A 27,124-nucleotide genomic window follows, 5' to 3' on the forward strand; every position below is an offset into this window, starting at 1 on the left:
CGGCTCGGAGAAACGTATGTAATCTGAAGTTACACCTAACAGGATAACGCGGAATATCTCGACTTGCTCTAATTTTTTAGAATTGTTAACCAGTGACTGCTGCTGTTCACACTTGCACAAGGCCGCAAATAATGCACAAATATTTATTTCCGTTCGATCATAAGTGCTTATAAATAGAAAAATACTTCTCAATTTGTCTTTAATATTTTTAACACCGATAATGTATGCATCGAATCTGTACGGTTTCAATGTATTTTAAATCCCTCATGTAAATCAGCACAATTTATAAGGAGTCGTAGGTACTTCCATATCCAATATCGGTGATAAGTTGCACTGATAGTGAACTCTTCCACGGATACCTCGGCATCTGAAATAGAAGTGGGTGTCAACGATGCCGTCAGCCGATGCTGCGCGCTTTTACGGAATGACACGATGCCATTCTCGATGCCTTGCGAAGCCTATTGAGACATTGGGTAACTTATGCGTTACAGAATAACTCTTCATTTCCACAAATTCAGCACATCGAATCCAACCCATGCCGAGAGGTGCGGAGACAAATTAGCAAGAAGATTGAAGGTCCGACGGTATGCATGGTTGACCGCCACTAAGTGGCGCATGTTGTCGTGTTTTTGAACGCTGGCCTGAATACTGAATATCAAAATTGTATAGAAGATGGGGAATCAGCCCAGCGGTTGTAAGAGAACGCCGTCTTTCATCAACCGAAATCGCATATACGAATATATTTCCATTGTAAACCAAAGGGTTTCCCAAATAATAATAATAAAAGACCTATAGGCTCGTGGATCCAGAGGAGGAAAACGCCTTAATTTTCCGATGTGAGTGGAGAGGCAAGTTTAAGTTGTTTTACCTAGAAAAAACGACTGCGCAAGCGGATCGCCGATACAAAATAAAATATTTATTTTAGAAACATTCAAACAAATTGCTTGCTTTGTGTTGGTAGATGAAGCAAGATGGCGTCACAATAGAGCGGCGTTGCTTCATTACCGTCTCCCATTCATCGTTCATTTTTAATATCAGTTATTATTTTATCCGGCCAAAACTTTTCAAATCAATTAAGTGATGCATGTAGGAAATAAAAACATCTGAATTGGCATTTATTGAACGTATTTACTGTAGAGAAAAAGACCAACGTGTACAGTTAAAAAACAGTACAAATGGATGTTATCAAAATATAAGGGTTGTATACTCCCATAGTAAGACAATCAATTGCTTTCTTTGGAGAAGTCACGCAAAAATAGCGTTGTTTTATAATGAAGTAACTTCGTAGATACATTCCTGGTAATTAGATGGCCAAGCCATCTTAATAATGCACCATGTCTAATACCTGTATGTTACCTCCCATATATTTCTTGGCATTCTATAATTGAATCATCAATATAATCCATTCATTGTTATCTTATGACACCAAGAAAGAAAAGCCTTGACAGGAGGAAATGACTAGGGCGATGTCCGCAAGAACTGCAACTAAGAGCATTGACTTACATATTTATTGAACGAAAAACTTACACAAGTTTAATTGAGAAGCGGAGAACAAATTAATAATTTAAAACTCGACTTCACATTTTGAAGCATACTTTTTGAAAGGAATGCCAGTTCTTGGAAGGTGGCACTAAAATCTTCCAAAGATGCAGCCGTATTTTCTACGAACTGGCCCTGCAATCAAGGAATAAAATTATATTAGATTGTGGCTTTCCAAAAAACATTGGCCAAAATGATCAGACTTATGAAATATTATGACATATATGAAAATATATGATCTTTGGTTCCAGCTGTGACATGATCTTAAAAAAATAGACCACCACCGAATGGCCTTTCCTATCTCTAGGAAAAATTGAGTGTTGCACCACATAAATTACTCATTATAGTGAAACCCCATTTAGAATAAGGATGGAGAGAAAATATGGTTTGGCTACAGTTCAAGGCATTACATATAGTATGCATACCTCTATGGGCTCTAGGAATGGTCAATACAAAAACTAATGAAAACTATGGTAAAACTAAAATGCAGTTGGAGAACGAATATGAAAGTACCCAAACAGGCTTGTGTAGACTATTTGAAAGATAATAAACAAAAAGTGAATTAGTTTTCTGAGTATCAGATGTGCCATTTAAAAATAATTAATTAATACATTTGATGTGTCTCTATTGGAAAATTTCCAATGGACAATTCAGGGATAAATAAAAAGGATAAAATTCACAACATTAAGTTGATGACAGCGCCATCCTGAAAAACTGAAAATCAATTTCTCCAGGTGGTACTGGGTTCCACTAAATAATTTAATTTTGTATTTTTTCACGTTATACTTCATTCCTCTACTAATGGTTTCGACACACATGGCAACATCATTACATACTTTCCATGATGACAAACATGATAATCCTGCCTATGCGGCACAACCAGTAGGAGTGGAATTAAGTTTAACGTGAAAAATATAAAGATAATTTATTCAACTAGCATGAATTTTAACAAAGTAGGGCCTGAAGCTAATGCATTCAGTACTGGGGATATTGAAGAGGGCAAATTTTTCTTTTCCCTTGAGTGAGCGAATTCACGCCTCGCTACAATGGTGCCTTGGCCAATAGAAGAAAGAAATTTTTCACGAGGGCAGTTTGAATTTTGTTTCTCACCATCTAAAAGAAAGTATGAAGTGTCATTGTGTAATAAATCAGGATCTGTTGCAAGAGTTCCTCTAAATTGGTCATAAGGATGAACCTTGGGAAATGTCTGCACAACATGAACACCCACCCATAAGACTTTCTCACGACGTAAAATCAACTCCTTTTTTGCCATGAACAAGTTCTTCTGCACTGGACTCAACACTTACAAAAACCATCACCAAAAGTCAAGAGAACAGACAAGTCAACATAAAACCATCATCCAAAACATTCCCTTGACCCTGTTGGAAACCAAATTATTAATTAATGCCATCTTAATGCTGTCCAGAACTGCTAGGGGGTACGGTTGTGATTAGACACAATTTTTAATAACATTGAAAACACTTTTGGATAGGGTCTGGGTTTTTTGTACTATTTGGGTTCCAGACCAGTCTATTTTCAATTTACTTCCAATTACATGATAGCTAACCAGTCATTCTGCAAAGGAGAGTGGGGTACCTTTTTCTTTCCCAGGAACTCCCATGACTAGATTTAGGCAAGGCTTAATTTACATGGAGCCACAGGAGAACTCGCATTTCTGACGGCCAATTTCAATTCTCTTGTGCCATCAAAGGTCCATTATCCTATTCAAGCAATCAAAAGTAGAATCCACCAGCATTAGGAACTGTGCAGTGGCCATGAATCATCTGCAAAAACAAAATACAACAAATACAATATATGTGCTGAAAAATTAAGTAAAACGAAAAGGAATTATCTTCATATCTCACCTCTTCCAGCTACTGCATGTACTCCTGTAGTATCATGATGACTCAACACTAGTACAAGCGCAGCAAAGTTTACGCATTTTCTGGACTGACGAGGGAGAAAAATGGGGCTATATTAATGAAATATGATAAAGGTTATCACTACACGTTTAATAATTAATTCACACTAGGATATCATTGAAACAAACGAAATCTAACTTATGGTCAAAATGAAATCATGATGCTGTAAAACTGTAGCAATGCAATATATTGATTTAAGTATTTAAACATTTAAATTTTTTCTTGAGCTTTACGTGACGGATAAAATGGAAGAATATGTAGGAAATGTAACAAAGGAACCTCTATTTCTAATTGGTATCATGTCGATTTATAACCACAGAAATTGACTTGCCACACACACAGCAAACACGGGATAATACACATAAGCAAGTTATAATTAGTAAAAATATGCAATAAACCACTTTCAAGGCTTTAAAATAACACTGATGTCAACTTTTGAATTTCTAACATTCGTACTGTGAAATATCAGTTCACGTCGCGACAGCAATCCACCGGCAGATTCATCTTCTAAAGTAAAACAACTAAAACTTATGCAAACATTTCCTATCTCATTTCCATAAATATCAATAAATGAGTCAACATATAATATAATTGCAGTGGAAATGTGTTGGTACAACGATATCGGGAAAACGGCAAGTAGAACCATTTTCCACTATTCGACATCCTCATGTGTATCATATGATTAGTGTATCTACGAAATAACTTTTGATTGCTAATGCAGTTCACAGTGATTCAAGAACAGATATATTCTCAATTGTTCCCGGCTCAACCTTGTAGAAATTCATTTTAATTAAATGAAGAATACAATGTATCTTTCCACAGTCCTTTATTTGCGTACAACCGGTACGGTGACGATGATGATGATGACGCTTGAGCGTTGAAACCGGTTGTACGCAATTAAAGGACAGTGGAAAGATACATTGTATTCTTCATTTAATTAACAGATAGATTAGCCATGAGTTCGTTAGGTATGAATCTTATAACGCAACTGATTTACCTCCCGGCTCCCCTCGGAAAATGACACTATTTCACCCTCGTGATTCAACAGCTGAAAATACTGCATCATCCAGGTTCCATGGCTGAATTTAAGTATTTCCGCTAAGAAAAGGTGACAGAAATATCAATTTGCATTAAAACTACTATGGCTACCAGGATTCAGTTTGAAATTAAACGGACTCCCCTCCCTGGAAGACGACGCATTGAGGAATGGTTAGTCGTCTTCTCTTAGTTGGGAAACCTTCTCATAGATGGACCAGGACCAGGAATGTAAAAGGCTAAATCAGGGGCACGAGCATGTGGTTACACTCGAAAAGCATGGACAACGAAAGAGAGTGACATTAAAAGGTGCCGCAAACACTGAAGCGTCATCAACGCTTCCCAGTTGGAATATAATGGTAGTGTGAGTTATATCGGACGCGGTGGTCATCGCATTGTAAAAGTAGCCCGATAACTTTTTCTTGAAAAATTCATTGACTACTTGATGTGATGTAGGTTTTGTTGAACAATATTCTTGGGATTTCACCTTTTTAGGACTCGGTTTTTCTTTTACAAGATTGGATTATATTAGTTTGTAGCTCGAACGAGAAACAAGAATGTGTTCCCTGGATGGGAAATGTAGAGCAGGTACGGTTTTTCTTTTCATTGTGGAAAATGTTTATTCAAATTTGTTTGTAGTTTAATTCCAGTGGTTCTTTTGCGGGAAAATTAGATGGTGTGAATGAAGATGATTCTTGCTTTCAAGAGGAAATGGATACAGCTTACAGAATACAGTATTCTCTGGATTGTAACGTAACTGTGACCAATAAGTCCACGTACTTGTTGGAGCTTTCTGGAAACAAGTGCGTTTTTTCATCCCTCGTGAAGTCAATTTTGTATGTAATGGTTGAATGTACTCCGTTACTTTCGCGTCGTTGATCGTTTAACACCTAATACAATTCTTTATAGCAATGGTTTCGTAGCTACAGGTCTTTCTAACCATAATATCATAGTTTATGACGTGGAGAAGGTTAAAGCTGTAGACACTTACGGACATGACGGAGGTATTACCGGCTTAAGGTAAGTTTTGTGTCTAAAGAATATCTGGAGAAAATATGCACCGCTCAGTTCTGGCACCTTCATTGAGTTCCATTTAATTTTTTATAACCGTTTGAATTTTTTTATATTCGGGCGGAATTCTACGAGAAGTGGTTTTAAGTCACGGATTTTACCATTCAACTACCCAAAATTTGTTTGCAACCTTTTCAGATTCAGCCCAAAAAATGATCGGCTCTTATATTCTTCGTCTCTGGATGGAAGCGTGAAGTTATGGGATATAAGGACTAGTAATGGCGAAGGATGTGTATCCGAATTCAGTGGTAACTTTCAAAATTTTCAGTCGTCGTTTAACTATATGATACGGATTTCAACATTGATGCAGAACTGTTACATTTGTCTAGGGAAGTGGAACAACGATGATGGGACGCATACACGGCATGGCCTGACAGCCTTCGATGTTTGCAATCGCGATCGAATTGTTGCAGCTGGTACAGAGAGTGATGGCGTAGACAGCTTCCTTCTCTTCTGGGATGTTCGCGCACCAATTAAACCGGCTGGAGGCTATTGGGAGTCACAGTCTGAGGATATCACTCAGGTAATTTGATACCATGTTTATGGGATTCAAGTGAGTGAAGCCGGCAACTTATTCAAATTTACTTCAGTAGGAGTGTTGTCGCGTGGAGAATTGTTTTTGCCCTTTATAAGATAAGCAACTTGTGTGTTGAAATTACTAATAAACTGCTTTCTTCCTGTGATGTATTTTGAAATCAACTCCATAATTTGTTGTCTCGCTGCTACTGATCGCTTGGGGTCGTTGATGTTGAATTTGGAGACTGTCGTGTGTCGGGCAGGGTGTATCCCTCTTCTTTTCTCGTATGGCGCGTAGTGGTTTGCGATTCCTCAGTTGGTGGCTGCAATTTTCCTTTGCGGGCTACAGAAGAATAAGGTAGCCTCTCCTCGGGAATATATTTACGTATTGTAATGATCACCAGCTGCGGTATGAACACAATTAAAGTGTTCCGCGCTACACTTCTTCTCCTTGGCATTTTCCTCACGAGGCTGCAATCTTTCACATTCCATGAAATTAGTGATCGATGTTTTGACATCACCCAGCATTATACTCAGTTTCTCAGATGTTTTCACTGAGCACATTCTTAGCACGGCTATTTACTAGGACTGATTGTATTATGTCGAGACAGTTCATTACTTTGCCCCGTGAATCGTTTGCTATCCGAAGAACTTGGTCTCCTTTACACTCCATTTTTTTAAAAGCCATCACATGGGCCAAAAAAAACATTTCACACGGATAGAATAAATGCCAGCTATCAGCGATGGTAGTCGCCACTGATTTTGTTTGGCCAACACATCCTTCATGAAAAAATGACTTACAGCCAAAATCTTATTTCAAAGATATCTGGTTTTCAGTTATATTCTCGGGAGCAAATATCACACCCATTATCTGCAGTTGCCATCTTCAAAAATGGGAACCTGGAAAATTGTTTATCATGTGGCATCATCTTTAAAACAGCCACACTCCAGGGATCTTAATGCTTCCACTCTTTTGAACTTCTTTGGAACTTACTCAAGTCTGTCACTGTATAAGTGGAGACTATGCGGGAGAACCATTCTCCGAAAATAGGCTGGACGAGGGTGCAGCAAGTGAATAAGTCTGATGTACATTGATAAATCAAAGGGCTTGATTAGTTATTTTGTCAACATGAGAATTAAAATTCAGGGGTGTATCTACCCTAGCCCCCTGCATTTTTGGCAAATTGAAAGGCTAAAAGGACAACAGTATTAATGGAATAGTACTCCATGATAGGAGTCTCGCTGTGGTGAAAACAATAGGCACACCCTTGTCTGCATTTGAAAACATATAATTTTCCGAAGTTCCCATTGGGAAAACCCATTTAAGATCTTGTTGCAGTTAAGAGAAGCACTATACGGATCGAATTGTCGGGTATTATTCAAACAGCAAACGTCAGAATTTTTGTATTTACTATATGATGACAGAGATCATTCATAAAGAGAATTAATTATCACAGGTGTGAGATGTTGCAGAGATGGGGCTTGAATGGCAGTTGAAATTGTGAAGAGTACAAATAGTGCAATAATCTTCAACCTGCGAGAGCAATGATTCCTCTATCACATTTCCATCCATCACCATTTGCAATCTTGAAATGGTGACACTGACTTCAAATTTCTGAAGGTCTAGTACTCCCATGAGAATACACAGAAATAAGCAATCCATTAAAGGAGAAAACAGCATTGTAATATTTCAACGGGCATAATTAACATGATTAACAATGGGCCAACAAACAATGGTAATTGGGTGGTGGCCAGTGCATGGTACCAATGCTCAGTGTACTTTGGTCAGTTGTAATTATAGGTACTGATATTTTAGAGACACATAAATGCTCTCTTAGCCAATTTTTAACATTGAATGTCCACTGAGGCATTCATTTCATTCCTTCCTTGTCTGCCCTTGGGACTCACTGAGTTCCTGTTAGGACATGTTGTCTGTCTAATCTTACTTTTGCCTTAACATTGAGCTTATTAGATTGCGAAATATCTCATTTTCTACAGGAAAAAGGATGGGAGGGATTTGGTGCTTTGGGGAAGGAGAGGCACGTGGAGGGGAAGATGGCTGGTAAGCACTCGGCCATTAAGCATGGAGCCATGAGGTACGCATCCCAATTGTTTGAGAATGTCCAATCCGGGGCTTTTTCTCTCGGGATGAAGAACCATTGCTTGAGGGTTGTGCACGTGTTGCAAATGTGGCAATGAGGTGTTTTGCCAAAAGGGAGAGAGGGGTCTTTGGTTTCCCAGCATGTTTCTTTATTCTTGTGCGAAATCTCCTTCCTGTCCGACCAATGTAACATTTAGCACAAGAATCACACTGCTCTTTCTTTATTAACTCCTGAATGAGACACGGGGTCAATCTTGTCCTTGTTTTTGCAATAAAAACTTGCCTAAGGAATCATGGCTATAAAAGCAGATTCTATAGCTGTCCGGAGGAAGCTTTTTAGCTAATGCATGGGACAGATCCTACGAATAATAATTTACATCATTTATGTTAGATGGTGGTTTGCTGAGATTAAGTACAGGAATATTCCTTCTCTGAAGAGGAGTGCTCTGCCGTCGAAACCCTGCTTCTGGGCACATCCCTTACCTTTCCCAAAAGTGTGAGTTACAGGACTAATGTCGGAAGAGATTCCACAGTAGACCTGTGAGTGAGTTTTGCTTGTGTTAAGGCATTTATGTATAAGCCCTGGTTGAGTCATGAGTTCCGGCGACCAGCAAGGATCAAGGCTATTTAGTGCACCCAAGCTAAAGAGTGCGTGATTAATTTGCATTTATTTTATTATGTGTGATTGGTGGGCTGCTGGTGCAGGGATGAATTGCTCGCAAGCCCTGTCCTGGTGAGTGATTGATAAGGGCAAAATCTAGTACACCTTAGCCAGAGTGTTTTTTGTTATATTTTGGTTTAATTGTTTTGGGTGTTCTACCTCCCCCCTGTATGATTGTATTTTTATTTAATTTGAATTATTTATATTTTTACCTCTAATTTCCCTCACTATATCCTTAACCCATTTGTAAGAGTACGGCTGGGGTGGATTCTTCCCATAATATTCATATGGCCATAGTTACAGTTCGTTTTCTTCAAATCGATAAGTGTCGAGTTCTCTAGTAAACTTAGTGATCTCTAAGGTAATTAATGGTTTCTGGCGTAACTTTATGGAACCGATTCATTATAAATAAATGAAAGGACTAACTTTGTAGTTCCACACGAAAATTTTTCGTGTGGAACTACAAAGTTAGTCCTTTCATTTATTTATTTTTATGATCTCTAAGGGTAAATTCACTGGACTCTGAGGCGTAGAATGGAAAGCGTCAGCTGATTTATGTGCAGTAGGGTGGCATGAGTCTGAGGGAATGACTGTATCAGTGCAGCAGGGTTCCCTGTACACACCAAAACAGAGCTGTTTGTCAGATCTTCATATCTACGGGCCCAGGGACCATAAACACCGAGAATTAAGCTAATTGAGATAGCATTCAAGTTGCCATGCTTCCCATCTAACAGCAAAGAATGTCATCCTCGTACCTATGCATGAAGGTAACATTTTTTAGAAGTAAGCGTTGGGATTTGAATAGCTGACATTCTAATTGATTGATTAACACTTCGGCCATTAATGGAGAAAGAGGACTGCCAAGCTTTCTTTCTGATGGTAAATTTTTCCATCAAGTAAGAAACAACTTTGTTTCATGCCTAACTTAACAAGCGACAGTAATTCATTAGCACCCCTGGGTTTACGGAGGAGTCTTCCCCCAAGCATTTTGTTATTGCAGTAGTTTTGTCAATGGGAACGGACATAAATAAATTTAGAAGAAACAAATTTTGAGATCCCCGGTGAAGAGAATTAACTAAGTTTTAGGGCCAGTTTGATTGAATTTCCATTACTCTATTTGTGGAGACATTGGTATGAGGAAGGATTAAGTTGTTTCCTTGAGCCGCTGGCCATTTTGCAGAAGGGGGCACAAAGCCAGAAACCTTCCTCGTGTGATTGAGGGAGTCCATCTGAGGTAGCAGATTCGCCCCTACACCCTCCCTTCCCATTTTTCCTCTTCCTCCCCTCTTTCATAAACATTCGCTTATTTTCTGGCATCTTGTGTCTTGCTCCTGAGACAGTCAAAATGCACGCCAGACAATAGATTTTTATTCTGTGGAAAAGTGGTTCAAGGGACTGCTTTTGATCTAGCCTCGTCACTTGACTACTTTGAATCAATTGGAAAACAAGTTTTTCAATTTTATTTAGAATTCATTATGTTAATGTATGATTATTTTTTCAATGGAAGACTTAGAAAATGCTATTGAACACTTTTTTCTCTGTCCAAGGTGCTGGCTACAGCTGTTGAAGCTGGGAACTTAAATTTCTGTGCAATGTCAATGTGACAATATCCATTTTCTTTGAGGTTTATGCTTAAGATTTGTACTTTTTCTTCTAAGTTTGATCATGTTACAGAAAACTTTCTCAAAGGTTTTCTGTTACATGATCTGCGCATTCTTTCCTTCTTTTGTCCATTCTACTCAACTTTTGATTTCATGGTGTGTTACGACATTGTGTTCAGTGACTGCTGCTGGGTCTGATGAAAATGCAAACAAAAGAGAAGTAAACATTAGCAGTGTTGAGTGAGCGCCCATTCCATTTAAAATGGTTAACAGGTGAAGTTAGCACAAAGTGAAATAATTGGTGATTAAGTGCATTTACCCTTGGTGGAAAAAACTAAAATATTAGCAGAAATACCATTTTTTGCTTCGTAAAAATTTTACTAGTCAAAATTGTGCCAAATGAGTCACAATTATGTGTGGATATTTAACTTTGAGACATATGTCCACACACTCAAAGGGTATTAGCAAAATGTCATTATTCACTGCAAAGTGAAATGTCGGCAGCAGTTTCATGTTCTCAAAATTCTAAAGGATACCTGGGATCAGAGCAAAACACCTCGATGCAAGGAGGAGTAGCAATCCCAGTTACTTGCTTCATGAACCATCGTACCAATAATCTGGCTGAAATTGTGTAGAAATAGTGAACAATTTAAGGTGCAGTTTAGCTGCCACTGAAAAGCAATATGCTCATCTTCGAAACTGCACCGTAGTTAAAAAAATTAATCTCTCAGTAAAGTATATTGTTAAGTTATGGAATGGGTCGTAAATAGAAATACATAGATGTCACATATGTATGATAGAATTGAATGGAATCATAATGGAGAAGCAAATCATTCCCCTGAGTGTTGATTGTTCTTTCTGGGCATAATCTATGTCTTCTAGGTCAGGTTCCATCCCAACCAGTCTGACACACTAGCTTCAGGGTCCATGGACGGCCTCATAAACATATTCGACATTCGGCAGACTTGTGAAGACGATGCCCTGGCCAATAGCCTAAACACACAATCCACTGTGGTGAGTATTGTGCATGACAAATGTGCTGGTAGGTTTTACAATTCATTCCAAGGATTCTTTATTCAGACAAGTTCCATCTGGCTCTCTTTAGTGTATAATAGTTTTATTCCATCATTTCAGTTTGAAGAAATTTACAGAAAGTTAGTCCTTGGCTAACTTTGATTCAAAATAGTGTAAATTATTAATCGCAAATGCAAATACATACATATATATATTGGACAGCAACAAACAATATAGAAACACATAAAAAGATCACTCACGTTTCATTTCTTGATCATTTCGATAAAATTCTGCTCCGTCTTCATCGGAAGATATAGAAGTAATGACTGCTGGAATGGTAGAGGTGAGGGATGGGAGAGAAAGGAAAGGGGGCCAGGGGAGAATGGGAGCAGAGGAGGGGTGAGAGGAATGGTTGGGGAGAGGAAGTGGAGAGGAGAGGCTATAGGGGAGCGGAGATAGGGAAGGAGGGAGAGGGAGGAGGTGGAATTGACTCAAAATATGAAAAGAAAACAATCTGCTCACCACAACTATTGCAACATCCGAGGCCCAGGTTTCAGCATACAAAGTCGTGATCAAGACCGTGCAAGTCGAAAAAAAGGCCACGCACACCAAAACTAAAGCGGAAAAACAAAGTATTCAACTCTCCGATATGCATCGCTTCCACAAAGTGACAATTCAGGCTATTCCCATCAGTGAATGACACTGAGGCCCGGATGCTGATAAGCCATACAGAGCCAAAGGAATGCCATTTTGAGAGTTTTTAATTCTATAGGGTTATCGGATGTGGGAAGGGACGCTAGGACGGAAACAGTCCTATCTGGATCAGAATCAGTATCCGGGCCTCAATGTCGTTCACTGATGGGAATGGCCTGAATTGTCACTTAGTGGAAGCGATGCATATCGGAGAGTTGAATACTTTGTTTTTCCGCATGAGTTTTGGTGTCCGTGGCCTTTGTTTCGACTTGCACGGTCTTGATCACGACTTTGCAAGTTAAAACCTGGGTCTCGGATGTTGCAATAGTTGCGGTGAGCAGATTGTTTTCTTTTCCGATTTTGTGTCAATTCCACCTCCTCACTCTCACTCCTTCCCTATCTCTTCCCTATATTGTTTGTTGCTGTCCAATTTATTATTCGGCACTTCCATGTTACGTCGACGAAATCATCTATATACATCCCTCCCCGGACGACAACCTTGACATGGTGGAAGGGCTTGTGCGTTCCGATGACCCCTAGAGCAGTGCTTGCGGGAGTAATAATAATTGCTCCTGGAAGGGTCACCCATGCCAGATAGGTCGAAGGTTAGGAGCCAGACAAAGGTAGTCCACGCAGCGTCTGTTCCTCAGTGGGGCGGCTGCAATGGCGTCTGACCCCAGTGGGGCGGCCAGTAAGTGATGGTGTCACGTTAAAAACACTATTGAGGAAGGCAACGGGAAACCACCTCAATTATCATTCCCAAGATTTAAATGATGGATAAAACAGAGAATATAAGTCCTGGCAATTACGGGGCTCGGCCCAGTCAGCCGTGTATCGTGCCCGGCAGCGGGGGAGGCAAGGCTTTCGCAGTCGTCATCCCACGAAATCCCCTTGCAAGGGTTTGGCCTTGCAAGGGAAAACCAGCAGCAGCAGGACAGAAGACGAAGGAAAAGAAACCAAATTAGTTAGAATAGGAACGTGGAATGTTAGGGCAATGATGAGGCCAGGGAAATTGGAGACTGTTAAGCGAGAGATGGAAAGGGGAAATATAGATATTTTAGGTCTATGCGAGGTGAGATGGAAGGATAGCGGGGATTACTGGAGTGATAAGTATAGAATAATATACAGCGGTGGGGACGAGAGCCAACGAGGGGTTGCCATAGTATTAAATAAAGAGGTAGGAAGAAGCGTATGCAACATAGAACAGGTAATTGATAGAATATTTCTAGTAGAGATAAAAGCGGAACCGACGAACTTGGTTAGTATTAAGGTATACAAGCCACTGATCAAACATATGGAGGAAGAGGTCAATAGGATATATGATCAGTTAGAGGACATAATCGCGTGTGTTCCTGCTGGGAAACATCTGTTAGTGATGGGGGATTGGAATGCGACGGTAGGCGTAGGAAGAGATGGTGACGAGGTCGGGGACTACAGTTTAGGCACGAGGAATGACCGTGAGGAGAAAGCAGTTGAGTTCTGCAGGAGACAGGGGTTAGTCATCACCAACACTTGGTTTAGACACCACAAAAGACGCAGGTATACATGGAAAATGCCAGGTGACTCAGAAAGGTATCAGCTAGATTATATTCTGGTTTAGGAACAGTGTGATAAATTCGCACAGCTTCCCGGGAGCAGATGCGGACTCTGACCTCAATTTATTTGTTATGAAATGTAGCGTCCATTTCAAAAAGATAAGGGAGGGTCGGTGGGTTAGAAAATGGAATGTAGAAGCATTAAATGGATTAAAAAGGAAGGATTACCAACAGGCTGTAGAGGAAATCATGGAGGATGGTAAAGAGCTAAGTGCTATCGAAGAAAAATGGGCAAGTATCCAGAAAGGGTTGTCTAAAGCCGCAAAAGACACTATTGGATCCGTTAACGCTAAAAGGACTGGGAAACCATGGATCACGAATGAGATGATTACAAAGATGGATGAGAGGAAGAAATGGAAGAATGTAAATGCAGAGATAGGCAGAATGAAGTAGAAAAAGTTAAACAATAAATTGAGGCGGGCAACAAAAGAAGCATGGTGGAAGATGCAGTGTGAGGATATGGAAAGTTTGCAGAGGAAGGGTGAAATTGGTGCGTTATACAGCAAAGTTAAATCACTATCGGGAAGTAAGAAAGGAAGATCTATACTAACAGTTAGAGATAAGGCAGGTAAGATAATAAGATAGTAGTTGACACAGGAAAGATCCAAGAGAATAAAAATCAATTAGGTTTGCTGATGACCAAGCTTTAGTTTGTCAGTCAGCCAAGGGGTTGCAAGCATTCCTGAGTGAATTGGAAATTCAGTGCGACAGGTATGGGATGAGAATCAATATTAATAAAACAAAGGTTGCAGCAGTTAACTCTTGGTTCAGTACTAGCAGTACTTGTACAGTACAATCGAGCACTACGCATAGCGAGTAATCACATATTGAGCAAAAATATTGGTCCCAAAAATGTCTTGCTTAACGAGTGACTTATGGTGATCAGAAAGAGTGCCGAGGAGGGGGGAATTCCCAGAATGATTGTGCATCTGCTACTTAAGTAGGAAATCAGCAGTAATAAGCCTTGCATTCATCATGGATTAGTGAGAACCATGTTTCCATCTTGTCCTCTGGTCTTAGATTCTCTAGTAGTCAATTTTTTTTTCAACTCTTTTCGCTGTAGTAATAACCTTAAATGAATTTGATGAAGTCAATATAGTTGAGCTGAGTACTATAGACTTCATCATAAACGTTTATTTTTTCTTGAATAAGCCAAAAGCCAACTCTTTTGAACTGAGTTCTAGTAGAATATCAAATTTTTAATGATTTTTGTTTTGTATTATTTGCATCAAGACATATGTGGTTCACTTTTTTTGCACGCGTTAAAAATCTCTAATATTTTTCAGGACAGGCTTTCCTGGCTCAAAAATTACAGAGCCTGCGATTCGGGTGATGATTGCAGCACTGATATGTTCCTATCGTGTGTAACTCACGCAGAGACACTTCAAATTTGGCAAACTGAAGAAGTGTCTCAGCAGCATGATTTTAGCCGCAGTGACTTGGCTGAAGCTCTAAAGGTGAGGGATCTAGACTCATTTGTGAACGTTTGAGTGCCCCATCCCCCTCTCTACAAGCTTTGGAATTATTCTTCATGGTTGACTGCTGGATACAAACCTTAGAGGAGCATGTAGCTCTCTTTTTGCTTTCCATTTCAAAGTTACCCTTTTTTTTTCATTTTGTTTGCATGTTGCAAAGGTGACCTAATTAGTCATGATAAGTACATCAGTAAATGGTATGTCTACAAAGTAATGTACTGCATTTTGATTTTTATGCTTGCATTGTTAGATTTTTATGTGTGTGAGGACATAAGTGCTTGCATCCACAGCACGCTACTTACTTCCAAATGGCTCGCCCATGCAAAGAAAGATAATTCCCTAGATATGTCTGATGCAGTTAGGTGGTGGTGGCTGCACTCCCCTGAGCAATGGTCTGCAGAACATGCGCCTCCCCATCAAATGTTCTCCCGCATCCATTGCTTAATCATTTGCGTTCCGTTGCTTTGAAAAGGCAACATTATATTGCATTGATCGTCCTTCAATTCATCATTTTCCCATACTCTGTTCTGAGTATCCAGATCCAAAACTTAAGTTTAACACTTGAATGGATCCGATCCATCATGTGACTAAAACTTGCATATCTATGCTGGAAAGGAAAAACCTCGGTGAGTTTCATAGCTTCAATTCCCTTGGGATGAGATTTCCACAAAGTCAATCAACTGGAATGGAATTTGAGCTCATAATGTGAAACCTTGGCTAATCGCAAGGCTAACCTTAGCTGATGAATGAATGAGTAGTTGTATTTGGGCTTTCACACGAGATTGAAAGAGTTTGCTTTGCCCATCCTTATTAATTTAGTTTTGGCAGTTGTACATTTTCTCGTGTCTTTGCGCTAACCTTGTGCACCCCACTAGCGGCAATGAGTCACGAAGAACAAAGGACGTGAAGGCATTGCAATTGCTGAGTTGCACCTGCACTGTTAATGTGTGAATTTCAAATGCCGTTAGGCCTAGTACTAGGTGACCTCTACCCTCACCCATAAAACAAACATTGGAGTTGCTTGAAATAATTTATATAGTGTCCATATTTTCCATTTTAGGTTACAACAGCTGAGGATTCCTATATAGTTGATGTCTTCTTTGATGGAGAGTTTCAAGACGATGTATTAGTACTGGGAGGTTCTCTTAAAAGGTTTGCCCATTTTCGGCTTTTGTTCAATCGTTCAAAGTGGAAATAAATTATTTATCTTTACCAGATTCTAATTTTTTAAGGTAGTTGGTAAGGTTCTCAGAATCACCACCAGATGTCAACACTAGTTCAATGAGTTTCCCCACTTGGTCATGGGTAAATCTTAAAAAATTGCCCTTCGTATGGTTATTCTTACGGTCTTGCCTGTGACCTGAAAGTTTCCTGTTTTCCATGCACAGGAGCCCTCTCATATGTTCTGCAGCAATCTCATGTTTCCTTGGTATAATTTATCCCAGAAATGTCTGCTTTCCTTGTGATGATTGGGTACATTTATTAGACATCCCCTTACCTGGTCCAAATTTCATTACAAGAGTGCGATACCATCAAAGATTTCTTGTCCATAAGCGGCTGCCCTATGATTGATGAACTCCTTAGGAAAACCTGCAAAGAACTGATAGTAGATGCAAGTATACAAGATACAAATAGACAAGAGCACGTACCGGCTGGACTTAAAGAAACGTCATTGGGTAACTTGCGGTTTGAAGTCCCTCCCCTGACATAGCTTTCATGGATATCACTGAACTCTTTCCCAGGGAATCCTTTAGATTTGGGTTTCATAATGAGAAAAGCCTAGGCAACCCTTTGAAGGGCAAGATGAGTCCTTAAAAAAATCAGGAATATGATAGCTCGCATGCCATGACTTATGATGACTGATGCCATCGATGCAATCGCAAATTGCATCGAAACGTCGAGGTGAGAGCAAAAGATTCCTTACCCAAAGCCTTCCACATATTTCAAGGAATGTGATTGGCCGTGGCCATTGCAGTGATATCTCACCCATTCCCTTCCCGTTGGAGGGGAAAGGCATGGGACTCAATCGCCTGGAGCAAATGGAGGCTCTTCAAGGAAATTGGATTATCGTCTCTCCTCCGTCACCACCCTCTTCTCGATATGCCACTGCGTTTCCCCCTTTCCATGCATTCCCCAACTACTACTTCACCCAGCTAACCCGTCCTTGGAAGGTCTTGGCAGTGACCTTGGGTCAGGTCAACTCGTCCCACTCTATTCTACCCTGGCTTCTATAATCTCAAATATATATATGCTTTGCAGCATCTATTCATCATGGCCATTGTCCAAGGATGTTTTAATGCTATCAGTGGTTTAGGGCTCAACTTTGTCAAATCTGACCTTGAAGATTAAATGATAAAGTTGTGGTTTTTACCGAAATGGTTTGATATGGTACAACCATTCTCATCACACGGGTGGAATCTTCACGCATCTGATGTGTCACCTGCATGCACGGTGGATTCCTTAGTCACCTGAAGATGCCGCTCAAGTGATGAAACCAGACATGCCGCATTAAATTTATCAAGAAAAGTATTTTCTCATTGTCTTGTCATGTAATCATCAAACCATTGAGTGGATGTTAGTTGTGTCCGCTGGTATTGGGAGCTTTCTGCCTATTTTTCAATGTTTTCTTTAATTAACACTTACATGGGGCATTGCTTCCAATATACTACACTTTGCCATCTGAGTCAACCATCCAGTTTAATGCTGGAAGATTAACCTTCATCACCATTTCACATGGAGACCATTCTCCTCTCTGCATGTTGAAGGGTGACAGGAGTAAGACTTAGCTTACAAATCATTTAAATTATGAAATGTTAACGATTGTGTTTTTAGAGTATTTTGTATGAATTTAATGTATTTATATATAACTCAATTACTTCATTCAGTGAATGTCTGCGGATACTTAGCCTTAGAGATGGAGAGTTGCAGCCTTGGGCCGGTTTAAAAGGGTCTAATCAAGTGGTGAGATGCTGTTGGGGGGAACCTAAGGTAAATTCTGTTAAATTTCTTTGATATTCCAGCAATAGTGTTGTTAGCATTCCCTATGCTTGTGCATATTTGGACCTGAGTGTAAAAGTTTATTATATACATAATTGAAAATTAGGGGTATTTCTCCGGCTCCTATGATTATTTAAGCCTCTTTGTTGTTTAGTGTTTCATCAGTAAACCTTTGCTCCAAAAGATTTATTAAAAAAATAACAGCTATGCTACAAGGCATGCGTTTTTAAGCAAGTACCATTTTTAAATAAAAAACAAATATACTTTTAATAAAAATTAAGAATACAAAGTACGAGGGTCATCCGGAAAGTAGTACCCGTTCGTGCCGCATGAAGTGCTGACGACGCGAGTAGCCGCTGGACGAGGTCAGATAGCTTCAGTGGCTTGTCTGCCTTCTCTGAGCCAAGTTGCGTGACGCTAGCATTGCCTGTGTTGTTTCTGTGATTGTTTACAATGTTTAAAAAAATTGAGAACGCCGCCAGTTGTGAAGTGAGGGCAGTGATTAAATTCCTCAATGCAAGAAACGTTCGCCCATGTGATATTCATCGCCAATTAAAGGAGGTGTATGGAGACAATGTAATGGACGAGTCGTCTGTTCGGCGGTGGTGTCGCAACTTCAACATGGGGAGGGGGAACACACACGACGATGAGCGTTCGGGGAGACCGTCTGTCATTACAGACCAACTGGTGAGCTCAGTTGACGAATTCGTGAGGAACGATCGGCGCGTCACAATTGATGACATCTGTGAGCATTTTCCCAATGTTTCTCGAACAATTGTTCATGAAATTGTTAAACACCATCTGCATTATGCAAAAATTTGTGCAAGATGGGTCCCTCGCGTATCTCAATGAGCTGGCGGCGAAGGACTATGCAGCAGGAATACAGAAACTTGTCACACGTTATGACAAATGCCTTAATTTGCTTGGAGATTATGTTGAGAAGTAGTTTAAAGTATCCTCTTTCAAATAAAATTTTTTATGTTTGTTAATATTTACTTTTGTCTTTTTATTTCACGAACGGGTACTACTTTCCGGATGACCCTCGTAACTTTCCACTGTCCTTTATTAGCGTACAACCGGTTTCAACGTTCAAGCGTCATCATCAGGTACAAATTAAACAAGTTGCAGTCCATTTATAGACCATTCATGAGGGAGGGGAGGGGTGGGTGAGAGAGGGGGGAGAGGAGGCAAAAGAAAATGGAGTTGCGATTGGCGTTGATGGGGAGGGAGAAGAGGGGTGTTAATTGTGAGGAAAGGTGCTTGGTTGGTGTAGAGTGGGGTGGGGTGGGGGGGTTTGTCGGGTCTATCTGTGAGGGAAAGGGGTACTTCCAGGATTGGGGAGAGGTATTCAAACAATAAATCATAAACCACATAACCCGTTTTTAAGTTCTTTCTGATTTCAAGTTCTTCCCCTGGTGCTATATATATAGGTCAAATGGGGAGGTCATTAAAGACACGGGCGGAGGAACATAAACGCTGTTTTAGAACTTGTGACCTCAAACAATCACACTTGGCTAAACATCTATGGGAAGAAAACCATGGGAGTGATTTCAACCCAGAACTGTTACATAAGAGTGAAAAAGGAATGAGGATGGACAAGTGGGAAGAACTTGAAATCAGAAAGAACTTAAAAACGGGTCATGTGGTTAATGATTTATTGTTTGAATACCTCTCCCCAATCCTGGAAGTACCCCTTTCCCTCACAGATAGACCCTTTCTTTTATCCCATAATGGTCTTTCCTGAGGGTCAAGTCACAGTAAGCCGCTAGATGTTTTAATTGATTGATGGAAATTGGAATATAAGGTATATGAATATTTGATTCCTTTCTCAAGTGGATCCATCTCCTATTGTTTGACCTGGTGTGGGGATAGGTTGACTACACTACGCTTAAACTGCCAATCCATCGCCACACTCACTCCATTTTCCTCTGTGCGTGTGGGTTGGTGTGTCCAGTTCTTCATAAATGGTGGCCATTATCAATGCAATCCCACTCGCTCTCTGGCAGACTTAATCATCGACCGATATCCATTCAGCCTAGTGGAGGGTCAATGGAATGAAGAGGAGCGTTAGGTAATGAGAGATTGACTGTCTTTTTGTGAGCTAATCGTGGAGCTCCACCCAGCTGCTAACTTCCCTGCTGAGGACTCAGGCTTGCACTTGATGTTCATGTACTTAGGGGTTTCCTCCACGGGTGAGGCAATTACTGTTGAAGATGTTCAGGGATGCCATCCAGTTGATGATCAGTTTCTCATTGATGCTGGCTTTTTCTGCTCTGCTGGCACACACAACATATGGTGCTGTTTCAGCCGATACTCAATGGAATCTGTCCATTGTATAGATAACAGAAACACAGCATTATGCAATTTATATTTATTGACGACCATGGTTTCACCACTTCACCCAAACACATCACTCCTTCACACCCTCCCCCCTTTCTTCCTCACATTGTACTCATGTCACACGTACTTTGCCTCGTGTTGTATCCGATTATGTCACGCAGTGATGAAACCATGTTCTTCAATAAATATTAATTGTGAAAATTGCTGTTTCTGTAATTTATAGTTTGGAGAAACTCCCATGTTCTTCAATAAATATTAATTGTGAAAATTGCTGTTTCTGTAATTTATAGTATGGAGAAACTCCATGAAGTAATGGCTGAAGCAGTATTATAAGGTCGTAATGTTCTTCAAAGTGACTGTATGGATTTTTCCAACTAACATCCACCAACAAAATTGAAGCGGCCTCGAAGCGTTTGAAAGAAAATTGTGGCAACTTTCTTCTTTAAAAAGCAGTCATGCAGCAAGTGTTCTCATGGAAGAACAAAGAACTGTCATTGCTCTATGTAGCCACAACAGTATGTCTACCAAAAGTTTTTGGAAAACTTCAAGAATGGTGGCTGAAGACAGGACTGTCCTCTACCATGACAATGCATCTGCGCACACAGCCTACCTTACCATGCATTTCCTGGAGTCGACAGGGATTCAACTGATGACTCACCTACCTTACCATCCTGATGTGGCCCCATGTGATTATTTCCTGTTCCCTACAGTCAAAAATCATGTGTGGAAGGAGGTTAGGTGGGAGAATGTCATGACAAGTAATTTGAGAAAATATAGCTATCAAAATTATTTCAAGTTTCTTTGTTTTTGGGTATCTCAAAACTGTCTTAGCAGGCCTCATAACACCACCATTTTCTATGGAATGTCTAAATTAATGTAAAATAGGATAATGCATTCAATGCCATAAAATAAATAATTTTCAAAGGTTTATTCAAGGAAAATTAAAAATGCATTGTTAAGGATTGTGAATCACGTTCATCTTTTTCTTCTGTTGTGAAATGAATCAAACCTGGAATGCAAATTTTATTTGTAGAAAACATAAAAGAATCAAAATAATTTGTCCATTATGTTACATCCCTAATTCTTTTTTACTGCAAAGCTGTCAAGGACATTTGATTTTGCCGACACTCGAAAATTTTGTGATGATGCAAAGCAGCATTATGATTGAATGAATTTCTAGGGTGCATAGCGAATGCCTTTCTAGGGTGATGCTTTGTGTGTGTGATGTGATGCAACAGTTTTCCATGCCTTCCTCATCACATTTAGACTTGGCTCTCCTTGAAGGCTCTTGGAATTTCTGAATGGTAAATTAGCAATTGCTTGTTTTCAAATTCATGCCAAATGCACTGGCACAAAATAGCAGCATATTTCATTGGCTTTAGGGCAGGTAATGCATTCTCCTCTGGGATTATATAGCTTTGGTGCAGCATCTGTTTCCTGAGAATTTCTATCCTGTCACAATTGAAAACCTGTTGCGGCAGGTAACTTGGAGAATATACGAGCGGGTTGAAGTCACCAATGAAGTTCTCTGCTGCTCTTAAGTCTCTGCTTGTTGCTTCACCAGACCTCACAGCAACGTGGATGCAGGCTCTTCTCTTCAACTTCTCAAATACTATATCAAATAATATCTCGATAGTTCTTCAGCTGTTGATGATCCTGGAATCTCCGTGGTGGGGTTGGCAAAAATCACTTGCATCTTCTCGCAAATGATGTGCTCATTGATAGCATCGCATTACGATTGCTTTTCATTTACGCACATGCAGAGCAACCTATCAACGTTGTTGAGAATATGTAATTGGTGCTTAGATGTTCTTGTCGCTCCCTTTGAGTCTTATATCTCCCGGGTGTTGCCGTTGTTCTTGATGATGGTGCAAATCACCAAAGTTGATGGATTAAACGTGCATGCTATGCTCACTCCTATGAGTTTACTTTTAATTCTTAGTGTTATTCTTATTATCTTATGGCTTTCTTCTTGTGGCTTTTTCTTGAAGGCCGTATTATAACTGTGCACAAAATATTATTAAATTTTGCACTAAAAAATGGCCCATAATATGTCCAAACACAAGTTTGGAAAAATGTGTGATTACTAGTGACGCGAAGATGCTAGCGGAATGAGTGCTAAACGTGAACTGAGGCAGCAAGCATGCAATCAGTCCAGGAATTCCCCTCTACTTATCACTTGTTATGCAAATAGTTGCGGTTTACGTGTTTCATTTCTTAAACATATTGTTCTTGTTTTGCCAATTACTGTCTATATGAAGGGTCCTAGTTAAGCGAGGTTCAACTGTATTATAGGATCTACCTATACTCCTGGTAAGGCCTTAAAAATTTCCCCTCTGTCAAAAATTTTACTATGGCTTAGGTCGTTGTCGAACGCAACAGTAATGGCTATTGCTTTCAAATTCAGTCAGATATTGTGGTCAGAGGTTTGGCTTCAGAGGCCTGGATCATTTAAAATAGGGAATTTCATTGTAAATAATATTATTTCTTTATGTCTGTGTTGAAGGGTAATGATTTGTGTCCATTGTGTTCAGTCTGGCCTGCTGGCAACGGGTGGTGAGGGTGGCATGCTGAGCCTGTGGAGGCGGGAAGGTCGGGACGAGCAAAGCATGTGCGAGGACCATGCGGAGGTGGTGGACAAGGTAAGGGAGAGGCTGTGGGAGGAGCAATGAGTGTGCAACCGCTCCCAAGTGGGTCCATGTTTGTTTCTCTTGTGCGACTCATCCATCGTCCTCGGCAATAATCAATTCAAAGGTGTCATTTCATCAAACTTAAGCCTATAAATGTGCAAATTTGAGGAGGTCAGGTGGCCGTCAATTGGTCGGCTGTCATGGTTCTCGCTTGAAATATCCTGCAAAGCGGTATGTGCTTCTTGTTCTTCAGGAAATGCCCAGAGTGAGCCAGAAAAAAATTTTGAGGAACGACAAACACAAGGAGATTCTTAAAACATATCACTTTGTTCCTTTTGTTATTTTGAGGAAATGGGCATTACTGGAAATTGCATCATATGCTTTCTTGGGTTTCATTTTGATTTCATTTGAGGTATTCTACCTAATGGAGAGGTTTTTGGACAGCCCTCCATGGATCACAAGAACTGCACACCATATGCCCAGCATCATCTCCTTAGTCTGAAAAGCCCACCCCACGGCGGGCTTTTCCTCCTTTCCTCCCATCTGTCACGGCCTTCTCGCCACCCCACTCTCCTCCATCCACTGCTCTTCTCTTCTTTGGATTTCCCACGGCAACTTCCTCTCTCCACCCACATCTTAGAAGACTCCTATTTACATTTGACCCATGCCATGAAGCACTTCGCCCAGTCTCCACATCTCAACTTTGCAGTCTTTTGTTCTTTGCCTATTGCAAATTGCCTTTGCCGCTCTCACTTACTCTTTCCTTGCGTCCCACTTACCATGCCCCTTTTCCCCCACAATGTGGACAACCACTAAATGGACCCGCTATAGTTTATTCCCTTCAATTTTCAAGTTGAGCAGCTTCCTTGTTTCTCAAGGAATCTGTGCAACCCTTACCATGTCACCCTTAACATTTCCTCTGCATATGTGCTGAACAGTACACTAGTGGGCAACACTTTTATCCCAGCCATGCCCAGCCCACCCCGATTCTCTCTCTGCTATGTTCTTGCCTTTTCCATCTGATTCATGTACAAGTTTTGAATAAGTTGCCTACCCATCCGGTGCACTTCCACATGCCAATTTTTTCCCTCATTTTGAATACTCATTGACATTTAATGATAGTATCGGATTCTGCAAATGTTAAGTGTAATGCATAATGAGCCGAAAGTATAGAGAGTTGAATTTGCATAATTTAGTATAACTTTGTTCATAATTGAGGATAGGTTACTCAAGTAGGTTTGTGTGTCCGTGAGGGAGCTACGAGGACGATGTTATCTCCAGGTAGAGGCTTCCAATCCAGGCGGGTCAAAAATTCGGACCCAAACCAAAGGTGGGGCCCTAGTCCTCCTGGTTGGGGATTTTATTTATTTAATGACTTCATTGGCATAAGATTGAGACTTAAAAGTGCCCTTCCTCCTAACCAAGGAAGGGAAAACCCACCCAGGTGGGAATCAAACCCACGACCTCTTGGGTTGGCAGGCAAGGATGTTACCTCACTGCCACCGGGGCCAGGATTTGATGCGACCACCTTGTTAGAACATGTTATTTGTTATGGGACCAAAAAATCGCCCCAAATGACAGTTGAATAAAGAAATACAGCAACTGGTGACTAATATGGTCTAATGACATGTGCTGAAAGAAATTTGATAAATTAAGTAGGACATTCCCTCAAATTGAGAGCAATGCTAGTCTGTGGAAACTCCCTGGTAATATGCATACCCCTTGTACTTTGATTGTTTGGCAAATGTTAGCAGTGTGCACCTAATTTCTTCACCGCCTAATCTACACAAGGTCCTGAAACCGTGAGCACAACTTCACTCTGGGGAATATGCTGAAGGAAGTGAAATAATTTAGATGGGCTGTGGGGATTCTAGCTGCCCTGGTCACTGCACCACCCTGTATGTTTAGGAGTGATGCTTTTCATATGAGACCATAGAAAATCTATGTGGAGACATCTTAAGCTTTCAACAGTATCGGCCCCTAAGGATTTTTCCATAAGGTTTAAAAAGTGGGAGTTCCCAGGTTCGAGCATTGACTGGATCAGGGATCATTCAAAAGATAAGAGTGTGGGGAGCCTCAGTTTCAGAAACACTGCTTTTCTCTTTCTCTGTGTGTATTGGATAGAATTGTTTTCATGATAAAATTTTGATGCCTTGAAATAAGTCCGAAGCCACATGAAATTTGCTCATTCGGGGTAATAAGAGCGAGGGGATGTAGCCTTTTCAGCCACTACAGTGTCCTAGTAGTCTGAAAATTACATCAGATGTTTTGATGGTGTAATCAGAAGACATTCCTCGGAATTGAACCAGCCAACAGCCAGACATCCATGTTCACTAGGCCACAATGCCCCATTTGGCTTAGTTCTTGCTCTTAATAACATGCGGCAAGCACCGTTTGCGGGCATGTGTTTGTACATTAGTTGACGCAGTTACGTGTGCGTTGATTTTGATTGAACATGGATCCCGTACATTTTCTCTTGTGGTGAAAAGGCCCAAGTGTGTTTCATTCTAGTTTTCACATTCATTTTGCAATTCCATCTCTCTATATATATGTGTGTGTGTACATAATCACTGAAACTCATTATTTAAGACTACCTTTAAATATCTCATATTAACTTTGGTTTAAATGGAAATTAATTTTGTCAAATTTTCCTCTTCTTTTTCCCAGGAAACTCACAAGATGAGGCCGAAGAAAAGAAGCAAACCAAATGTTAATCCTTATTAATAACATAAACCCAATTGCCCGGCAAGTCAATAGGGATGCATACAATGATTCTTTGAATTTCAAGATACTTTTGGACAAGTGATCCTGTTATTTTTGTAAAATGTAAATCTTAAACACTTTTTTAATGAAATAATGTCAGCTTTCTGCAGTTGACCAAAAGCATTTTACTGGTTATGTAATGAATAAATCACTTCCATCAGTTATAGTGTTTTCTGAAGCACTAATAATTGAAACCAGCAGTCTTACCTCGATTTTGTTTACATCCAGAGCAATTAGATTCCTCTTAATACTTCTACCACTTTCAATGAAATTGTGTATCGCTGTCAATGGTTGAAAGTGGAAATATATAGGAGACCCATATGGTGTGGTGGCTATCGTACCGGCTTCCCACCCAGACCAATCCCGTCAGCGATAGATATTTTTCAGTGGTGTTCTGATCCCTACTTAAGGTGATCAGTGGAGGGTACTTGGAGTTAGTATGCTGTCCGATGGATGGGATGTTAAACTGCAGACCCCTTGGTGCCTTTCGTTATTGGAGTAGGCTAATGCTGATGTTGAGTTTCTCTCCACCTTTCATCCTTTCCTGTCCATCACTAATGGCGAAAATGACCTAAGCCGTCGGTCGCCTCACCTAAAAACTACTACTGGGAACTAATATATTTCCAGGCCCAAAAGATGCACTTTGGCTTTTCAGGTGAGAATGTGTGAAAAAGACTTTGATCAGAAAGGAATGGATAAAGTGTGTATTTTGGCGGCTCTTTTACCAGATCATAGAATACTAGAAATTTGACATCACTGGTCCAAAATAAATGCCTCTCAGCTGACGTGTTTCTGTGTACTGAAGCATAATTAATAGTATCAAGTTGGAATGCAATACTGTTTGATAACCTTCTCACTTAAGATCCCATTGAATTATTATCTGGATAAATCTTTATGTGACTTAGTTTCTGTTATTATTTTGATTTTATCAAAATTTGCATTAGAAGTAACCATTTCCAATGCCTATATGACGCATTCATACTACTTGAGGATGGATGCCTATAGACTCAAAATTTTTCAGGAGATACATTGTATGTATGTACATGGAGTGGATGTATATCTAGTATAATTCATTTGGCAATCTTTCTCGTAAAAAACAACACTCATTTAGTGAAACAATTTCTCCAATATAAACCATTGTAAAACATGATTCCAAGGCAAAAGAAATAAA

General features: G+C 40.1%; 1 protein-coding gene and 1 long non-coding RNA gene across 3 annotated transcripts; one reads left to right on the forward strand and one right to left on the reverse strand.

Annotated features, from left to right (window-relative positions):
- Positions 1 to 1,446: 1,446 nt before the first annotated feature.
- On the reverse strand, positions 1,447 to 4,648 carry LOC139691513 (uncharacterized). Its single transcript, XR_011701601.1, has 4 exons — positions 4,459 to 4,648; positions 3,405 to 3,489; positions 3,136 to 3,323; positions 1,447 to 1,674 (listed from the first exon to the last, which is right to left on the reverse strand). It is a non-coding gene; the product is annotated as an uncharacterized lncRNA (long non-coding RNA).
- An 86-nt stretch (positions 4,649 to 4,734) lies between these two features.
- LOC139691512 (WD repeat-containing protein 89) lies at positions 4,735 to 27,124 on the forward strand. Of its 2 annotated transcripts, none has more exons than XM_071589368.1 (12): positions 4,735 to 4,855; positions 4,992 to 5,084; positions 5,170 to 5,299; positions 5,406 to 5,516; positions 5,706 to 5,815; positions 5,897 to 6,090; positions 11,329 to 11,460; positions 15,035 to 15,205; positions 16,284 to 16,375; positions 18,109 to 18,211; positions 23,095 to 23,202; positions 25,858 to 27,124. In XM_071589368.1, the coding sequence occupies exons 2-12, from the start codon at positions 5,054 to 5,056 to the stop codon at positions 25,912 to 25,914; spliced, it is 1,239 nt and encodes a 412-aa protein (XP_071445469.1). In that variant the 5' UTR covers positions 4,735 to 4,855; positions 4,992 to 5,053; the 3' UTR covers positions 25,915 to 27,124. The 2 variants fall into 2 exon arrangements, with proteins under 2 accessions (XP_071445469.1, XP_071445471.1); XM_071589370.1 differs by having other exon boundaries at positions 4,740 to 4,899.

Source organism: Hetaerina americana, unplaced genomic scaffold, assembly GCF_022747635.1.
Source record: "Hetaerina americana unplaced genomic scaffold, ioHetAmer1.1.p SCAF_37, whole genome shotgun sequence".
Taxonomy (NCBI): domain Eukaryota; kingdom Metazoa; phylum Arthropoda; class Insecta; order Odonata; family Calopterygidae; genus Hetaerina; species Hetaerina americana.

What these genes read in the sequence shown, in the direction of transcription:
- LOC139691512 (XM_071589368.1), top strand. Translation starts at nt 5,054, where the DNA reads ATGTGTTCCCTGGATGGGAAATGTAGAGCAG. An exon ending in GGATGGGAAATGTAGAGCAG is followed by an intron (nt 5,085 to 5,169) that starts GTACGGTTTTTC and finishes CGGGAAAATTAG; the next exon opens with ATGGTGTGAATGAAGATGAT. An exon ending in GCTGTTGGGGGGAACCTAAG is followed by an intron (nt 18,212 to 23,094) that starts GTAAATTCTGTT and finishes CATTGTGTTCAG; the next exon opens with TCTGGCCTGCTGGCAACGGG.